The sequence below is a fragment of the Lissotriton vulgaris genome, unplaced genomic scaffold (genome assembly GCF_964263255.1).
Source record: "Lissotriton vulgaris unplaced genomic scaffold, aLisVul1.2 SCAFFOLD_2020, whole genome shotgun sequence".
Lineage (NCBI taxonomy): Eukaryota > Metazoa > Chordata > Amphibia > Caudata > Salamandridae > Lissotriton > Lissotriton vulgaris.
In genome coordinates, this window is record NW_028246058.1 from 31505 (window position 1) to 49058 (window position 17554).

The 17554-nt window shown below is 50.2% G+C and overlaps 1 protein-coding gene across 1 annotated transcript; it reads left to right on the plus strand.

The window, feature by feature from the left end:
* Nucleotides 1-348: 348 nt before the first annotated feature.
* Nucleotides 349-15338, plus strand: LOC147666152 (uncharacterized). Its single transcript, XM_086949265.1, has 5 exons — nt 349-385; nt 794-900; nt 1808-2005; nt 2052-2656; nt 15179-15338. The coding sequence occupies exons 1-5, from the start codon at nt 349-351 to the stop codon at nt 15336-15338; spliced, it is 1107 nt and encodes a 368-aa protein (XP_086805391.1).
* The last annotated feature ends 2216 nt before the right edge of the window (nt 15339-17554 follow it).

Below are 17554 nucleotides of genomic sequence, written 5' to 3' on the forward strand. Positions count from 1 at the left end.
GACAGAGAGCTCCTGAGTGAGACCAGAGGGGGGCTCCTCCATGTACTTTGCAAGGGGCCGCCGCAATCCTTACGCCACTGCTCTGCTCATGTATAAAGAGAAAGATGACATGAGTGGAAGAGGAGAGGCGAAATTGGGAAGAACAAATAGGATGAGGATGGACGAGGGAATGTAAAAAGTCTATCCTCCCTACCCACCAGAGAATGCCAGGGAGGTGAAGACTTGGGTGGGACTCTGCGGAAGAGTACTGCAGACAGGAGGGTGAGGAAGAACCTGAAGGAACCCACACGGACTTTAGGGTTCGCACTAACCAGAGTGACGGACAGGAAGACTAGGAAAGCGGAACTGATGGAATTCTATAAGGAGAAGCTACAAAAGAGCCCAGGTACAGCTGGTGAGAAATCAAAAGACACGCAATTCATGGATGGAATGCAGAACAAATCAAAACATTCACCCCCAGTCAATAGATTTGGATTAAATCAATGATTCTTGTGCTCACCATGCCACCCCAGTTTAGACCTGACCATACGCAAATCACTCTTGACCCTGTGCCTCATGGGAACCCCGAAACCGGTTCTAGGATGCTTGTTTCCAGTCCAGGGAGGACCTGGCTTGGCAGTTCGGCTGGACTGTTCCCATTGGGTGCTGGGTCAAGACTGATTTGCATATGGTTGTGTCCAAATTGAAATGGCATGGTGAGCAAAAAAACAATGGATTTAAGACCCAGATCTCTGTACTGGGGTGAATGTATGACATTGTTCTGCATTCTGTCCATCAATAGTTCTTTTTGCAGGTACAGCTGGAGCAGAGGAAGCGGAGCTGGAGAACACAGAGCAGAGACCCCCGATATTGGGTTTGAGCCCCGCCACTATTCAGGAGGGTCGTGGCCTCCTCGGGCAGGTTAAACATACATAGAAAAGAGTCAGCTAGGGTTGAGCTTAGGAGAAGTCACCTGAAAAAGTTCATGAGCAATGGGTGGAGGGTTCAAGGTGCAATAAAGAAGAGAATGAGGGAAAACAGCTAAATATAAAGTATGTTCTTGAAAAGGACTGATTTGGGAGCATGATTAATTCTTGGCTATCCGGCGAGATCGACGAACTGAGACAACACTACTACGGCATTTATGCCCGCCATTTAGAGCATCCGAAAGGATCCTAATGATACAGACGATCTACTTTCCCAATACCCTATAATATGCCCTGAAGAAACCCCAGGCTGGATGGCCGTGTAAGGGGTGAACCACGTGTTGGCTGTCAGTTTTGTTCTCTAACTCACTCTCATGGATAGAGTGACAACACTCATGGCATCAGCCGAGAAGAATTTAAGAGAGTTTCATTGAATGGTGCACTTGCCTGTGTTAAGTGCCCGCTTGAAACCTTGCACGACCTGGCAGACAGAAGGGGGCATCATCAAGATCTTGAGAGGTGAACAGAACTGCTACATAGTAACAGAACACAGCTTTTACCTGTCTGCAGCAAGGCACTCATGTCTGCACTAAGCCCCTGTGTGCATTGGTACTGAATATGTGAAGAAATGTAGTCAATCAGCACTCCTGAAAGAGCATCAGTGAACACACATAGGGGAAAAACCGTGCCATTGCACTAACTTCAGTCAACTATCAAATCCTCATATGCATCAGCACACCTATACAGGGGAAAAACCATACCATTGCAGTGAATGTGTGAAGAGCTTCAGTCGGTTATCACACCTCCAAACACATCAGCGACCACAAACAGGGGAAAAACCATACCATTGCAATGAATGTTTAGAGAGTTTTATTTAATTATCACACCTCCAAACACATCAGACAATACACATAGGGGGAAAACCATACCATTGCAGTGAACGTGTGAAGAGCTTCAGTTGCTTAGCAGACCTCCAAAGACATCAGCGGACACAAACTGGGGAAAAATCATACACATGCAGTGAATGTGGAAGTAGCTTTAGACTATTATCAAACCTACAAAGACATCACAGAACACACACAGGGGAAAAGCCATTAAGTGCAATCAATGTGCGAAGAGCTTTAGTCAAATATCAAATCTCCGAAGACATCAGCAAAAAAACACAAGGGAAAAACATACAAGTGCTGTGAATGTGGAAGTAGTTTTAGGCTATTATCAAACCTACAAAGACATCAGCGAACACACACAGGGGAAAAGCCATTTAAGTGCAATGAATGTGGGAAGAGCTTCAGTCAATTATCAAATCTCCGAAGACATCAGCAAACAAACATACGGGAAAAGCAATACCATTGCAATGAATGTGGCAGTAAATTTAGTGATTCCTCAAATCTCATCATTCATCAGCGAACACACACAGGGGAAAAACCATTCAAGTGCAATGAATGTGTGAAGAGCTTTTGCCGATCAAACCTACAAAGACATCAGCGAACACATAATAGGGAAAAACCATATTTGTGCAATGAATGTGGCAGGGGTTTTATAGAGTCTTCAGCATTAAGGATTCATCAGCTAACTCATACAGGGGAAAAGCTGTTTAAGTGCAGTGAATGTGTGAAGAGCATTAGTCAATTATCAGAAATTCAAAGACATCAGCGAACTAATACAGGGGAAAAGCCATTCAAGTGCAGTGAATGCGTAAAGAGCTTTAGTCAATTATCAAGCCTATATAGACCTCAGCGTACACACACTCGGTAAAAACCATACAAATGCAGTGAGTGTAGAAGAACTTTTAGTGCATCTTCCGCATTAAGGATTCATCAGTTAATCCACACAGAGAAAAATCCTTTCAGGTGCAGTGAATGTGTGAATGTCTTCTGTCAGTTATTAAATCTACAAATACATCAATTAGCACACACAGAGGAAACATGATAGCATTGCAATGAATGTCAGAAGAGATTTTGACAATTATCAGGACTCCAGAGTCCTCAGTGAAAAAACAAGGGGTAAACCTTACAAGTGCACTAAAAGTGTGATAAATTTTTTTTTCCTGAACCTACATAGCCTCAGCGAACACACACCTTCATTTAAATCACTTAGAAATAATCCTAGAGAGGCAGTGAATTCGGGAAGAACTTAATAACATTAAGAATATTTTTGACTCATCTAAGGACATAGACAGGAGCAGAACAGAGCCGTTTTTGTGAGACGAAGGAATTACAGGAAAAAAAGATATAATTATGTGGGATATTCAAATACCAGATGAATGAAGACTCAACTAGAAGGAAAGAAGAAAAACAAATAAAGTTATTTGTAGAATAATAAAAGTGTCTGTTACCAGTGATTGTTCACTTCTGTACACATAGCAAAACAACACGTGTCTGTGGCAGCAGCATCCATTTTGTGATGCTGAGGCTCTGTTTAACTTTAACCGGGTAAAGCAGTGTTAGACGGGACCTGGAGGGTCGGCCGAGGACAAGGGGAGAGGTCTCCGGGGAGAGCCGTCTCCAGCGATCGTACAGATAAGTAACTTCCCCCCCACAGATGGACACCACACCAAGATAAGGTTTAACGTTCTTTATAAGCAATCTTGAAGTACGGTAGAATGGTACAAGGAGGTCAGGACTCAGGGGTCCCCTCGATTCTAGTCTCTTGGATGGGAAAAGGGGGTAGCGGGACAGTCTCTTTACCAATCTGGTAGTTACGATGAGATGATGGGTAGCTCACAATCCTCGAGCTCGGTGTTCTAGGAGGACGGGCCGCGGCAGCGCCAGCAGGTCCCGAGAAGATCGTAGGTGGCAACGGTCCGCGGCAGCGCCAGCAGGTCCCGACGAAGGTGGTGGTTACAACGGGCCGCGGCAGCGCCAGCAGGTCCCGACGAAGATGAAGGTTGCAGAGGGCCGCGGCAGCGCCAGCCGGCAGGACGGCAGTTCACAAGGCAGGGCTGCGGCAGCGCCAGCAGTCCGTCAAGGATGAGTTCTTCACGGTGTCTCTCGACTCCAGGATACAACTGCCTTCCTGCTCTGGAGCTGCCCCAGTTATAGGGCTGGCGCCCTTTGATGTCCGGACCCTCGCACTTGGAGGTCGGAAGGTCCGGGATGAGGGAGTCCAGACACCCAGCAGGGGGGTGGAGCCAGCGCCCGGGGAGGCTGGGGGCGATCAGCACCTGGAGGGGGAGAGCCATCGAAACTCCTCTCTCCCATTGACCTGCCAAGTGGTCCGTTCACCTCCCGGGTAGATGGTGGTGCCGGGCTGTCGGGGCCTGGCCAGGCCCAGGGTTAGGGTCGAGCTGAGGCCACGCGGCCTCGTGGTGCAGTGTCCAAGATGGCGGCTGGGCCCGGGCGATGGTGCTGGTGGAGGCCCAGGCCGGTGTTACGGAGATGTTCGGGGGCAGGCGTCCCGTGTGGGACGGGTTACGGGTTACTTCTGGGGGTGGCTTCTGGAGAGTCGGTGTCCTGGCTCTGTCATGCGGGGAGGGAGCGAGCCCCCTTCTGGGGCCTGTCCAACATGCGTCCCCCCCAGCTGAAGGCGGGGAGAGTTACCCATCCTCTTGGGGACTCTCTGCGTCGAGGCGGAAAAAGCGGGACAGGCCATCCGCATTGGCGTGATCTTGACCAGTGCGATGCTCCACAGTGAAGTCCATCCCTTGCAGGGAGATGGACCATCGCAGCAGTTTAGGATTCTCCCCCCGCATCTGCATTAACCATTGCAGGGGGCGATGGTCTGTTTGTACCCAGAAGTGGGTACCGAAGAGGTAGGGCCGGAGTTTCTTGAGGGCCGACACCACTGCGAAGGCCTCCCGCTCGATGGTACTCCAGCATTGTTCTCGGGCCAGTAAGCGTCGGCTGATGAAGGCCACTGGCTGATCGACCCCCTCGGAGTTAAGTTGCGAGAGGACGGCCCCAATGCCATGGTCCGAGGCATCGGTCTGGACTATGAACTCGCGGCTTTAGTCGGGGGCCTGGAGCACCGGGGCGGTGTACATGGCGGCCTTCAGTTTCTCGAAGGCCGCTTGACAGTCTGGAGTCCAGTTGACCGTTTTGGGATGCTTTTTGGATGTGAGTTCCGTGAGGGGCCCCACAATGCTGCCATAGTCCTTCACGAACCTCCGATAGTATCCGGTGAGCCCCAGGAAGGCTTGTACCTCGGTTTCGGTGACGGGGGGCTGCCAGGACTGGATGGCAGCGATCTTGAGCTGGAGAGGTGCCACCAGACCGCTCCCCACCTGATGTCCAAGGTAGGTCACGGACCCTTGGCCGATTTGGCATTTGCTGGCCTTGATGGTGAGGCCAGCTCGCTGAAGGGCCTGCAGGACCTCTCGGAGGTGGCAGAGGTGGTCTGACCAGTGGCGGCTGTATACTGCGATATCGTCCAGGTAGGCGGCGCTGAAGTCTTCGAGGCCCACCAATACCTGGTTCACCAGTCTTTGGAAAGTGGCTGGAGCGTTTTTCATACCGAAGGGCATCACGGTGAACTGGTAGTGCCCATCCGGGGTGGAGAAAGCGGATCGTTCTTGAGCCCTGGGGGTGAGGCCGATCTGCCAGTAGTCCGCTGTCAGGTCGAAGATGCTTAGGTAGCAGGCAGCCCCCATGCGGTCGACCAGTTCATCTGCTCGGGGGATAGGATGAGCGTCGGTTCTGGTGACAGCGTTCAGACCCCGATAGTCGACGCAGAACCGGAGCTCGGGGGTGGTGCCCGGGGCGGCCGCTTTGGGTACCAGTACGACTGGGCTGGCCCAGGGGCTGTCTGAGGGCTCGATGACCCCGAGTGCGAGCATCTTGGTGACCTCTTCTTGGATGCAGGCGCGCACCCGGTCCGGGACTCGGTAGGCTCGGTGTCGAATAGGGGGACTGTCCCTAGTATCCACGTCGTGAAGGCACCAGGGGGTGACCCCGGGGGTGAGGGAAAACAGGTCCGCAAATTGCAACAGGAGGGTCCGACAGCCATGGCGCTGCTCCGGGGTCAGGGCCTCGGAGAGTCGGACCCCATCCACGGAACCATCATTCTCACGGGTCCTCAGCAGGTCAGGGAGTGGCTCGGAGTCTTCTTCCGCCCCACTGTCTGTAGCCATCAGGAGGCTGAGCTCTGAGCGCACAAAGTGTGGTTTGAGTCTGTTGGCGTGGAGGACCCGGAGGGCGTTGTCGGGGGGACTCCATGTCGATGAGATAGGTGACAGGGCCCTTGCGTTCGACCACCTTGAAGGGTCCTGTCCATTTGTCTTGCAAGGCACAAGGTTCGGTGGGGGACATCACCCACACCTGCTGACCAGGTTCGAACTCAATGGAGGAGGCATGTTGGTCGTACAATTTCTTCATGTCCTCCTGACTGGCCTCTAGGTTGGCTTTAGCGATCACCCTGAATCGCCTGGTCTGGTTGCGGAGGGTCAGGAGGTACTTGTAGACATCCGGAGGGGTTTTCAGGGGGGCCATCTCCCATTCTTCTTTCACTAGGCTGAGGGGCCCTCGGACAGGGTGCCCGTACAGGAGCTCGAAAGGGCTGAAACCGAGGGACTTCTGGGGGACTTCTCGGTAGGCGAAGAGGAGACACGGTAGTAGCACGTCCCACTGGCGGCGTAGGGGCTCCTCAAGCCCCATAATCATTCCCTTGAGGGTGCGGTTGAACCGCTCGACCAGTCCGTTTCCTTGCGGGTGATAGGGTGTTGTGAAATGGTAGGTGACCCCGCACTGCTGCCAGAGGGATTTCATATACTTCGAAATAAAGTTCGTGCCCCGGTCACTGACGACCTCCCGGGGGAAGCCCACTCGCGAGAAGATCCCCATCAAGGCTCGGCCTACCACTGGTGCTGTCACTGTTCGAAGGGCGATGGCCTCGGGATAACGGGTGGCGTGATCCACCAGGACCAGGATGAATCGGTGCCCTTGTGCTGTTCGGGGGTCCAGGGGCCCCACAATGTCTATTCCCACTCGTTCGAACGGGGTGGTGACAACAGGGAATGGTTGCAGGGGTGCCTTGAGTTTTCGGCCGCTCTTGCCGCTGGCTTGGCAGGTGGGGCAGGCCAGGCAGTGGTTGGAAACGTCATTTCGCATCTTGGGCCAGTAAAAGTGTGTCACCAGGCGGTTGTAGGTTTTATCTTGCCCCAAGTGCCCAGCCAGGGGGACATCGTGGGCCAAGTTTAAAAGGAAGTCTCTGAAACGGAGGGGTACCACCAGCACCCGACTTGCCCCCAATTCTGCAATTCTTTGCTCGCTGTACAGTAAGTCGTTGTCCCAGTAGATCCAGTGCGCCCCTGCGGTGTCTCCCGCGCTCTGGGCGAGGGCTTGCTGTCGGAGTCCCTCGAGGGAGGGACAGGTCTTTTGCTCCTGCCGAAATTGTTCTTGGGTGGGCCCCCCCTCTTGACGCCACTGAGCCAGGTCTGGAAGGTCCTGAGGCTGAGCGCGCTCTTCCGGGGCTTGTTCTGGGGGTCAGGGCGGCCGGCGTCTTCCTCTGGAGTGATCGGGGGAGGAGGTGCTGGCCATTCGGGCTCTTCGGGTCTGGGGACGGCACGGGCGGCCATGGACCGGGTTGTTACGCACGCCCAGTCTGGGAGGCCCAGCATCCCCAAGTGTTCTCTTCTCTCAACGGCCGCCCACGGGGAACTCTCGAGATCGTTTCCCAGGAGGCAGTCCATGGGGGCATCATCGCGGACAGTCACCTTCAGCATGCCGGACACTCCTCCCCATTCAAAGGGGACACAGGCCATCCGACATAGGCTCTCAGAATTGTCAGCTGATCGGACAGGGCAAAGGACGTTGGGCAGGATTTGTTCTGGGGTCACCAGGTGACAGCGGACGGCCGTCACACTGGCTCCAGTGTCACGCAGGGCTTCGGCCTTGCGTCCGTTGATGTTCACCCTCTGGCTGTATTTTCGGGTGTTTGCGGGTAGGGGGACCCGCGGGACCATGTCTCTTCCCCCTAGGCAAGCCAGGACCATGGGGGCAGGTTCCCACTCGGGCTGTTCCTGTTCATATTCTTCATGCTCTTCGTATGTTTTATCTTCTCCTAGGGCGGCGGCCGCGACCTGGCGGGGCCCGGGAGTCTGGTTCTTGGGGCAGTTCGGGTCGTTGGCATAGTGTCCGACCCGCTGGCACCGATGGCACGTGACATTGGCTCGGAACCCTGGGCGCATCGGAGGGTTCCCCCGCCCAGCCGAGGGTGGGGTGTTGTTGACGGGAGCTGCCGGGGCGGCATCTCTGCCCCGGCCCTGGCCTCCTCCTCCTCCTCGGGGACGATGAGGGCCTTGGTTGTTTTGGTTCTGCTCGTTTGGCCCACTCCGGGCCACTCGGGTGCTCTCCCATCGGTCAGCCTCAGCGGCGAGCTGCCGCGGGTCAGTCAATTTACTGTCGAGGAGGTGCTGCCTGAGCTCGACGAAGCAGTTGTTGGAGAGGTGCTCCCATACAATGAGGTTGAAGAGTTGCTCGTAGGTGGTGACTCGGCTACCTTTGATCCACCCTTCGAAGGCTCGGCTAAAATAGTTCACATATTCCACCCAAGTTGTACCCGGGATCCGGGTGCAGTCGCGGAACCTCTGGCGGTACATCTCGGGCGTGAGTCCATATCGAGTGAGGAGGGCGGCCTTCATGTGATCATAGGACGTCATCTGATGGTCCGGGAGCTGTAGCAGGGCATCGCGGCCTTCATTGACGAACCTACCCCATAGACCGGCTCCCCAGTCACTTCGATCGATCCGGTGGGAGGTCATGGCGATCTCATAGGCCTTGAACCACTGTTGTATGTCGTCGTTCCGATAGTATTCTCGGACGACGTCCTTGGGGATGTGGACTTTTTGTTCCGTAGCGCCCGGGGTGCGCGTTTGCTCGGGCACCCCTAGTTCTTTGTTTTGTTTTCGTAGTTCTATTTCAGCTAGCTTGCGCTCGTGTTCGTATGCCAGTCTCTTTTCTTCGAGTTCTCTTTGTCTTTGCTTTTCTTCCTGCTCTTCTCGGAGCCGTAGGTGTTCTAAGTTCAGTTTTTGTTCCGCTAGTTTTAGCTCACCGTCCATCTTGAGCCGTGCCATCTCTAATTCGTGTAGTCTGTTTCTTTCTCTTTCTTGGATCTCTTCCTGTGAGAGACCCGCTCTCCGTTCTTCGGGAGAAGTGGTGTTGATCTCTGATGCTGCGACGTTTTGGTCCGGGGGTCTGACGGCCCCGGTTTCCGCCCAAGATTTGATGGCGTGCTTGAAATCGTCTTTCGTGCTCAGACCGGTGGTAGCAATGCCTAGTTCGATGCAAAATTGTTTTAACTCACGATGGCTGTACTCTTCCAATTTCTCCATCTGGAATTTTTCTGTGGATCCGCTCTCTTTGGTTGTCATTGTGGTTTAGTCGTGGGGTGAGTCACTGTCTGTACGTACGCGTTGATTCGGATCGCGCCGCTGGCCACCAATGTTAGACGGGACCTGGAGGGTCGGCCGAGGACAAGGGGAGAGGTCTCCGGGGAGAGCCGTCTCCAGCGATCGTACAGATAAGTAACTTCCCCCCCACAGATGGACACCACACAAAGATAAGGTTTAACGTTCTTTATAAGCAATCTTGAAGTACGGTAGAATGGTACAAGGAGGTCAGGACTCAGGGGTCCCCTCGATTCTAGTCTCTTGGATGGGAAAAGGGGGTAGCGGGACAGTCTCTTTACCAATCTGGTAGTTACGATGAGATGATGGGTAGCTCACAATCCTCGAGCTCGGTGTTCTAGGAGGACGGGCCGCGGCAGCGCCAGCAGGTCCCGAGAAGATCGTAGGTGGCAACGGTCCGCGGCAGCGCCAGCAGGTCCCGACGAAGGTGGTGGTTACAACGGGCCACGGCAGCGCCAGCAGGTCCCAACGAGGATGAAGGTTGCAGAGGGCCGCGGCAGCGCCAGCGGGCAGGACGGCAGTTCACAAGGCAGGGCTGCGGCAGCACCAGCAGTCCGTCAAGGATGAGTTCTTCACGGTGTCTCTCGACTCCAGGATACAACTGCCTTCCTGCTCTGGAGCTGCCCCAGTTATAGGGCTGGCGCCCTTTGATGGCCGGACCCTCGCACTTGGAGGTCGGAAGGTCCGGGATGAGGGAGTCCAGACACCCAGCAGGGGGGTGGAGCCAGCGCCCGGGGAGGCTGGGGGCGATCGGCACCTGGAGGGGGAGAGCCATCGAAACTCCTCTCTCCCATTGACCTGCCAAGTGGTCCGTTCACCTCCCGGGTGGATGGTGGTGCCGGGCTGTCGGGGCCTGGCCAGGCCCAGGGTTAGGGTCGAGCTGAGGCCACGCGGCCTCGTGGTGCAGTGTCCAAGATGGCGGCTGGGCCCGGGCGATGGTGCTGGTGGAGGCCCAGGCCGGTGTTACGGAGATGTTCGGGGGCAGGCGTCCCGTGTGGGACGGGTTACGGGTTACTTCTGGGGGTGGCTTCTGGAGAGTCGGTGTCCTGGCTCTGTCATGCGGGGAGGGAGCGAGACCCCTTCTGGGGCCTGTCCAACAAGCAGTAACTACATGTCTTCTCCCTCTAGAAGGGTGTAATGCTACCCTCACCACCAGATCTGGTGGGGTAGGGGGTAGTATTCCAAAGTGTTTGAGACTTTACACAACATGTTTCGATAAAGCCAAACCAAAGTTAGCATTAACCTCGAGCATTATAATGCACTTAAGTGTATATGGTATGGCTATATCATAGAACAGCTATAAGGAGATGGTTCTGAAAGCTGCAGAGGGACTCAGCTCATGCTAGGGCACCCTCTCACACCAAGCACTCTGCAAATGTCTTGAATAATTCAAAAGGATACCCCTTGGGGCCTGGGGCATCCCTTGACAGTGCCAACACCGAAAGATCTCTTAGGATGGGATTCTGAAGTTTAGCAGGAGGGTGATATATACAAGAATATAATATTTCGTAATAGTGGGCGAATGGCTCTCTGTAATATCTGTGTCGCCATTTGGCCTTGATCCTCAGCAGATACAATCGAAGGGACAATACTTGAGATATGGTCTTTGTTTGGAAGCCCGTACAAAGTTTCCCAGCCTTGTCACCCAATTCATATATTATGCTTTGTGAATAAAACTAACCTGTCCATTCAACAATGTGGATTTTCTACTTTAGTGGGGTTCTTGGATGTTGAAGCAGGTGTGCGGTGTCGGTATGATGTGCATTCACCTTCCTCTTTCCTAGCGGACTAATCTGATCTAGGTCAGTAATTTCCCTGTTAGAAATGAGGGTCTCTAGTTGGCAATGGTTTGCACCTTTGTCCAAGTATGAACCCTTCTTCCTGGTCAGGGTAAGGGGGATAAACCTCTAAAATAATCCCTGCTCACCCCCTTGGTCGCTTGGCATGAGCAGACAGGCTTATCTCAGAGTAAGTGTTTAAAGCATTTGTGCACACATACAGTAATACAGTGAAAATACTACAAATGGACACCACACCAGTTTAAAAAAATAAGTTATCTTTATAGAAACCAAACAAGACCTAAATAACACAAATTCACAATACTGTAATTAAAATATGACTCTCAAAAGATAGAAAAAGTTCTGATCAAAGTAAATTGCAGATGCAACACTTTTCACATAAAGTACCTTTGGTGCTTCACGCGCACAAACGAAAACTATTGCAGGCAAGGTGAAGCGTTGGTTCCTTATGCCCAGGCAAGGTGATGAGTCAGTTTCTTACACCATGGGAGGTGATGTACTGCTGCCTTACTGCCAAGCAGGGACGATGATGCATTGGTTCCTTACTGAAGGGGAGGTGATGCATCAGTTTGCGTTGCCCGAGGATCGGGGATGCATCACTTCTCGCTGCGGCAGCGGCAAACAACACTGTGTTGCTTTCTTCAGCCGCGATCCCATGATGCCTTGGTTCGGGCAGGCAACCAGCAGGGCCTGCATCGGAATCGGTGTGGTTATCTCTGATTTCAGAGATCGTGCATGGAGTTCGGTGTGCGGTGCTTTCTCAAGTCGTGGGCAGCCGCTCAGTTGGTTTCTTTAGCGATGCATCGGAAACAGGTGCGGATGCGTCACGTTTCTTGAAGTTGCATTGCTTTTCCAGCTACCATCGGCAAAACAACCTCCAGAGGCCTAATACAGCCACAGGTTCCTCTTGGCAGTTCAGACTCCCAGCAAGGAAGTTCAGGGGAGCTGGTGGTGAAATCTTTGTATCCCTGAGACTTCAAAACAGGAGGCGAGCTCTGCTTCAAGCCCTTGGAGATCTTCCTCAAGCAGAAGACACAGCACACAGCAAAGTCTTCATCCTCACCTTGGCAGAAACTGTTACTGCAGACCAACCCCAGAACGCTCACAGCAAAGGGGCAGTACTTCTCCTTCAGTCTTCTTCTCAGCTCTTCTCCTTGGCAGAGGTCCCTCTTGAATCCCAGAAATGATCTAAAAGTCTGGGATCTGGGCCCCACTTCTTATAACACAAAATCCTTTGTTCTCTGGTGGCAGAGAAACTCTTTGCCCAGCCCAAACCAGTTCTGTCCTCTCTGGTGCAGCTGCTTCCTGGCAGGAGGTAGAGACAGCACCGTCCAAGGCAGACCAGGCCCATTTAGATTTGAAAGAAATCTCCTCCTTCTACTCTGAATGGAGCCCAGGTCTATTCAGCCTAGCCCTGACTCACCCTAGAAAGCCAGGACACGCCTCCCCCCCCCATCCCTCCTAGTTGCTGTCTTAACAGAATACACATCCTTAGCCACTGTCACTCCAAAGCCAGACAGTCAATACACAAACCTAGCAGCGGCACACTGGATGGCTAAGCAAGAAAATATCCACTTTCTAAAAGTGGTATTTTCAAACCCGGTATATAAAAATCATTCTTACTAAAAGATGCATCTCTTTATTCTGAGTACAGGCATACCAAACTCTATTTTCCAATCTTGTTTCCATGGGAGGGTATACTTATAAAGTGTTATAAGTAAACTTCCCATTCTATCCTATAGGACAGATTGCATTTCAATAGTGATGAGCGAGGGAGAACAGAAGCCCTCTGGGGTGTGGTCACGAGTCACAACCTACAAACAACCCTGCTGTGGTCATGAGCCGTGGTCACAGGTCACCGACGCACACTTCACTGAGGAACAAGGAGCAATGATATGAGGTGACAAAGATCACATTTAAAGTGGCATTTTATTTGTTAAGTCTTAAGTACATCAGAAAATGCATTTATTAATTGATCAGCCTGAGCAATGAAATGTTTGAAAGTCTGACTTTAATCTGTCAGGGTTAAAACAAAACGCAAGTTCACATTCAGAATACATTCAAAGAAACCATAGCGCATACAAAGGTGCTTTTCTGAAGAGAATTACCCATGCAAGTTTTAACATTCCAGGTGCAAAAAGGACTGGGATCTTTTAAAAGGCACAATAGAAATTAGTTAGGGAAAGCAGAACACTCTATAAAGTCTAGTGCCTTGAAGCACCTTAACTATGAAGACTATCCCAGCAGGGCCTAGTAGTTTAAGGGAACCTAAAAATGCAAGGAATTGGGTGTGAATGGAAAATACAGAGCAAGGACAGAGATTTAAAAAGACAAAAGTATTATCTGGCTTAGGAAGTCTACCACCTGAGAGAGAGGATTTGAAGTCCCAAGTCAGACAATCGGCTAGCCGGAGAGCTTGCATGCAAAGGTCGCATCAGCAGAGCTCTGGCTTCAGATTTGACGTTTGGGCCTGATATACCCAAAATTGAGGAACTCGGGTTCTATGATGACGCTGGCCCCTGGCCTTTCGGTGCAGGTGGTTTACACCGGAAGGAAATCTTTTCAGTACATTATGTTCTGTATATTTTTAGAACAGGACATCTTGTACCTTTGAAAGAGAACATTTTCAGGACATCTTGTACCTTAGGAAGAGAACATTTTCGGAACATCTTGTACCTTTGAAAGAGAACATTTTCAGGACATCTTGTACCTTAGAAAGAGAACATTTTCAGGACATCTTGTACCTTAGAAAGAGAACATTTTCAGGACATCTTGTACCTTAGAAAGAGAACATTTTCAGGACATCTTGTACCTTAGGAAGAGAACATTTTCAGGACATCTTGTACCTTAGGAAGAGAACATTTTCAGGACATCTTGTACCTTAGGAAGAGAACATTTTCAGGACATCTTGTACCTTTGAAAGAGAACATTTTCAGGACATCTTGTACCTTAGAAAGAGAACATTTTCAGGACATCTTGTACCTTAGGAAGAGAACATTTTCGTCACTTATTTCTAAAAAAATGGTTACATGTTGTACATTGCTAAAAAAGGACATTTTTCTGTCACGCACATTTCTACATATCTGAAAGTGTGAACTCCCATGATAGATGCTGTTTATTGCTAGAAATTGCTGCTTATACTTGTGCAAGCTATGTTTCAAAATATAACGTTAGCAAGGGTTTCAGGAAGCTGTACCAACGGGCACCCTGTGTGTGTGTGTGTGTGTTCGTCTTGAAGCTGGCAATGAAACTAACTAATCTTTGAAGGCCTAATTTTACCTTGTTCAGTTCAATGCACAGAAATGTGTGTTTTTAAGCCTTAAGCATAGTGGGCCCTGGGGCCTTTATTTACTAATGAGGAAAGCTAGTTATTTTAGCATGTTTTCAGATTTCTATCACGCAGGGCCATGTAGGGCCTTCAGGCTACCAGGGTCGATAAAAAGGCCCCTCTATCAGTGAAAAACAAAATTGACAGTATTTCACTATCCGTACATGCCACACACATCAGGTCATGTCCTCCCTTTCACATACACTGCACTCTGCCCACAGGGTACCTTGGGCCTACCTTAGGGGTGACTCACATGTAAGAAGAGGAAAGGTTAGGGCCTGGCAAGTGGGTGCACTTGCCAGGTCGACATGGCAGTAGTAGACTGCACGCAGCCACTGCAATGGCAGGCCTGAGACCCTTTTGCAAGGCTGCATGTGTGTGTATCACAATCAGTACTGCAAGCCCACTAGCAGCATTTGATTTACAGGCCCTGGGCACACACAGTGCACTGTACTAGGGAATCAACAGTAAACCAAATATGGAAACACTAATCCATGACAACAATTTACAGAGGGAACACTTGCACTTTGGCACTGAACAGCAGTGGCAAAGTACCCAAAGCATCCAGACCAGCAAAAATGAAATCCAACACACATTAAAACACAGGAGGCAACAGCAAAAAATGGAATGGAGACCCATGCCAAGGCTGCCAGCTCTAACACTCCCTTTTCCCATTTTTAAGCTTACACCTAAACTGAGCCATGGTATATCCTCTAGGCACTACCTTGAATGCTTCCCAAACTTTAACTTCTGAGGAGATAGAGCCCGCAATAATGTCAAAATATTCTATGATCTTATCCCACAGATGTTTCACAACAGTATTATCCAATAGCCACCAGGCATTCAAACACCGTATTCCAGCTGAGTGCTCATGTATGTGCTTCACAGAGCTCAAGTTTTTGAAGTTCCTAGGAGCTAAAAAGAAGAAGACTATTGATGACTCTACAGGAAGTGATGTCACCTAACATTTGACATTAATAATGTCGGAGGATGAGATATTAGTGAAATTATAGCAATGATGAGTACACAGGTAACATCCAAATCATTGATACAGACATCAAAATTAACATTACACCGAATGTATAATCTGTTCAGTCGTCAAGGTGAAATATTGAAAATGTACTGTTATCAATATGTAGGCCAGTGGGTTTGCTGAACTCTATGAAATGAATAGTATCTTCCTCTTTGACTGTAAGCCGCTACTCTGCACACAGTAGAAGTACGAGCAAAGTCACATATGGGATTCTAGTTCTAGGCTCCCCCTTCTCCGAGTTATAAGATTCAGCAAGGTGTGAGTGAGACTTCAGCACAGCCTTTAAATGTGTGAGTGTCACTCATGATGAGTGAGACTTGAAGGCGCTGATGTGTGTGTGTGTGTTGGATCTGATGTCACTGCGGAGGCAACAAATGCAACTTGCCTGACAGTGCTACGAAGCCCTGCTGCACCCGCACATTGATGGTGTGTGGAGGAGGAGTGACTTATGATAGGAGAGAGGGTTACCACCTGGCCGGTCTTTTAGCGGCATGGCCAGTATTTTAATGTTCCGGCGAGTATGAAAGTAGGAAGATAAGTTAAAGCTGGTATGTTTACCTCTAATCAGTGCAAACTTAGAATATCAAATATAAGCAGAAATCAATTTAAAATGTGATCTAGAGCTGCCTTAACGAATCATGACTGATAGTTAAAGTAAACAAAGACAGCAAAGCCATTTTTAAATCAATACAAATACTTTTACACAAAGTCTTATTGAAAATTAATATCCGGGCTGTTGCAAAACCTTAAAACATGACCAAAGGTGGTAACTCTAATAAGAGCCTGTATGTAGGAGTCTGACATTAATTAGTGCTGGAATACCCTCTCATCCTCAGACCCGGCACCGGTCACTCACTGCCAAGGGACCATCCACTGAGTGAGAAATCTGTGAGAGTCAAACCTGATTGTTCTGTCTTATGAATTTATTAACTCTGCTTGCTGCTGCATTTGTTTGGCCGTGAACTCTGTTTGTGGAGTGGACGCTACCCTGTAGGCGCTATCTGGCAGCGCTGGTGCCTATCTCTGTTCGAGGTGTAAACGCCGCCCTGAAGGCGCTACCTCGCAGCGCTGGTGAATAACTTCTCGCGTTTCCCGCTTCGCGGGAAACACTCGCAATTGTGGGGCTGTAGGCGGTTTTTGGCTGGAAGAAACATCATTGCCCACAAGCCAGCTGGGCCTGGAGCACCTTTAATTCAGCTGGAAGCCCGCGCATCGCGGGAAGCCCGCGCATCGCGGGAAGCCCGCGCATCGCGGGACGCGCGCGGGCGCCGCCGGGCTAAGCCCGGGCAAAGGGCGGGCCCTCTGTGGCCCTCAGTGGCTGAGGTAGGCTGGGCTGGGCCCCGTTATTTTGATTTTCCTTTATAAAACATTTTCCATGTCAGTTGTGAATCTTGTTTCTTGCACTGATATTATGACATCAAGAACATTACGCTCTGGCAGAGTATTGGGTGGAAGATCTGGTACAAACCTCAAATCTAATACTTTAAAGATTAATTCCGAAAAGAGCGTTCCGTTGAAAGGTCAGAAGCAATTGTTGGAAATCTGGGAAAAATCTGCAATTAAATCTATGGGAGTGTCAACTATTCCTAATGTTCCATCGTCAACTATGGTCGATAAACAGTTCGAAGTAATGAAGATTACCAACACCGAGCTGTACACAGAAAGAAATATATCTACTCCCCCTCCAAATATTATGTCTATCCCTTCTGCAGGGATACTAAATAACTCAAATTCTGACTCTATTCCAGCTCTTTCTAAAGTTCCTCAGTCCATGACTCATAATCACACTGAAAATGAGGAAATGAACATTAATGATCTCTCCATTCCATCCAGTATCGATCTTGAACTTTGTGGTCGCTATCTGGAGGAAAAAATTCCGGAACAATCAAAAATCAGTAAAATTCCAAATGGAGAAACGCCATCGGGTTTATTGCTTTACAGTAGCACTCCATCTATGAATTCACAAGACATTCGTTCGTTGCAGAGTCATTTGAATTCTTCACAGCTTAATTTATCTGGGATTTGTTCTCTTATTGCTACAGAACAACAAAAAAGTGAAAAACCTATCTCAGAATCTTTGATAGCTCTTGAACATTTACTTGCCTCCATTCTCCTTTTGTTAGGCAAATTTGTTGGGAGCTCTGACTG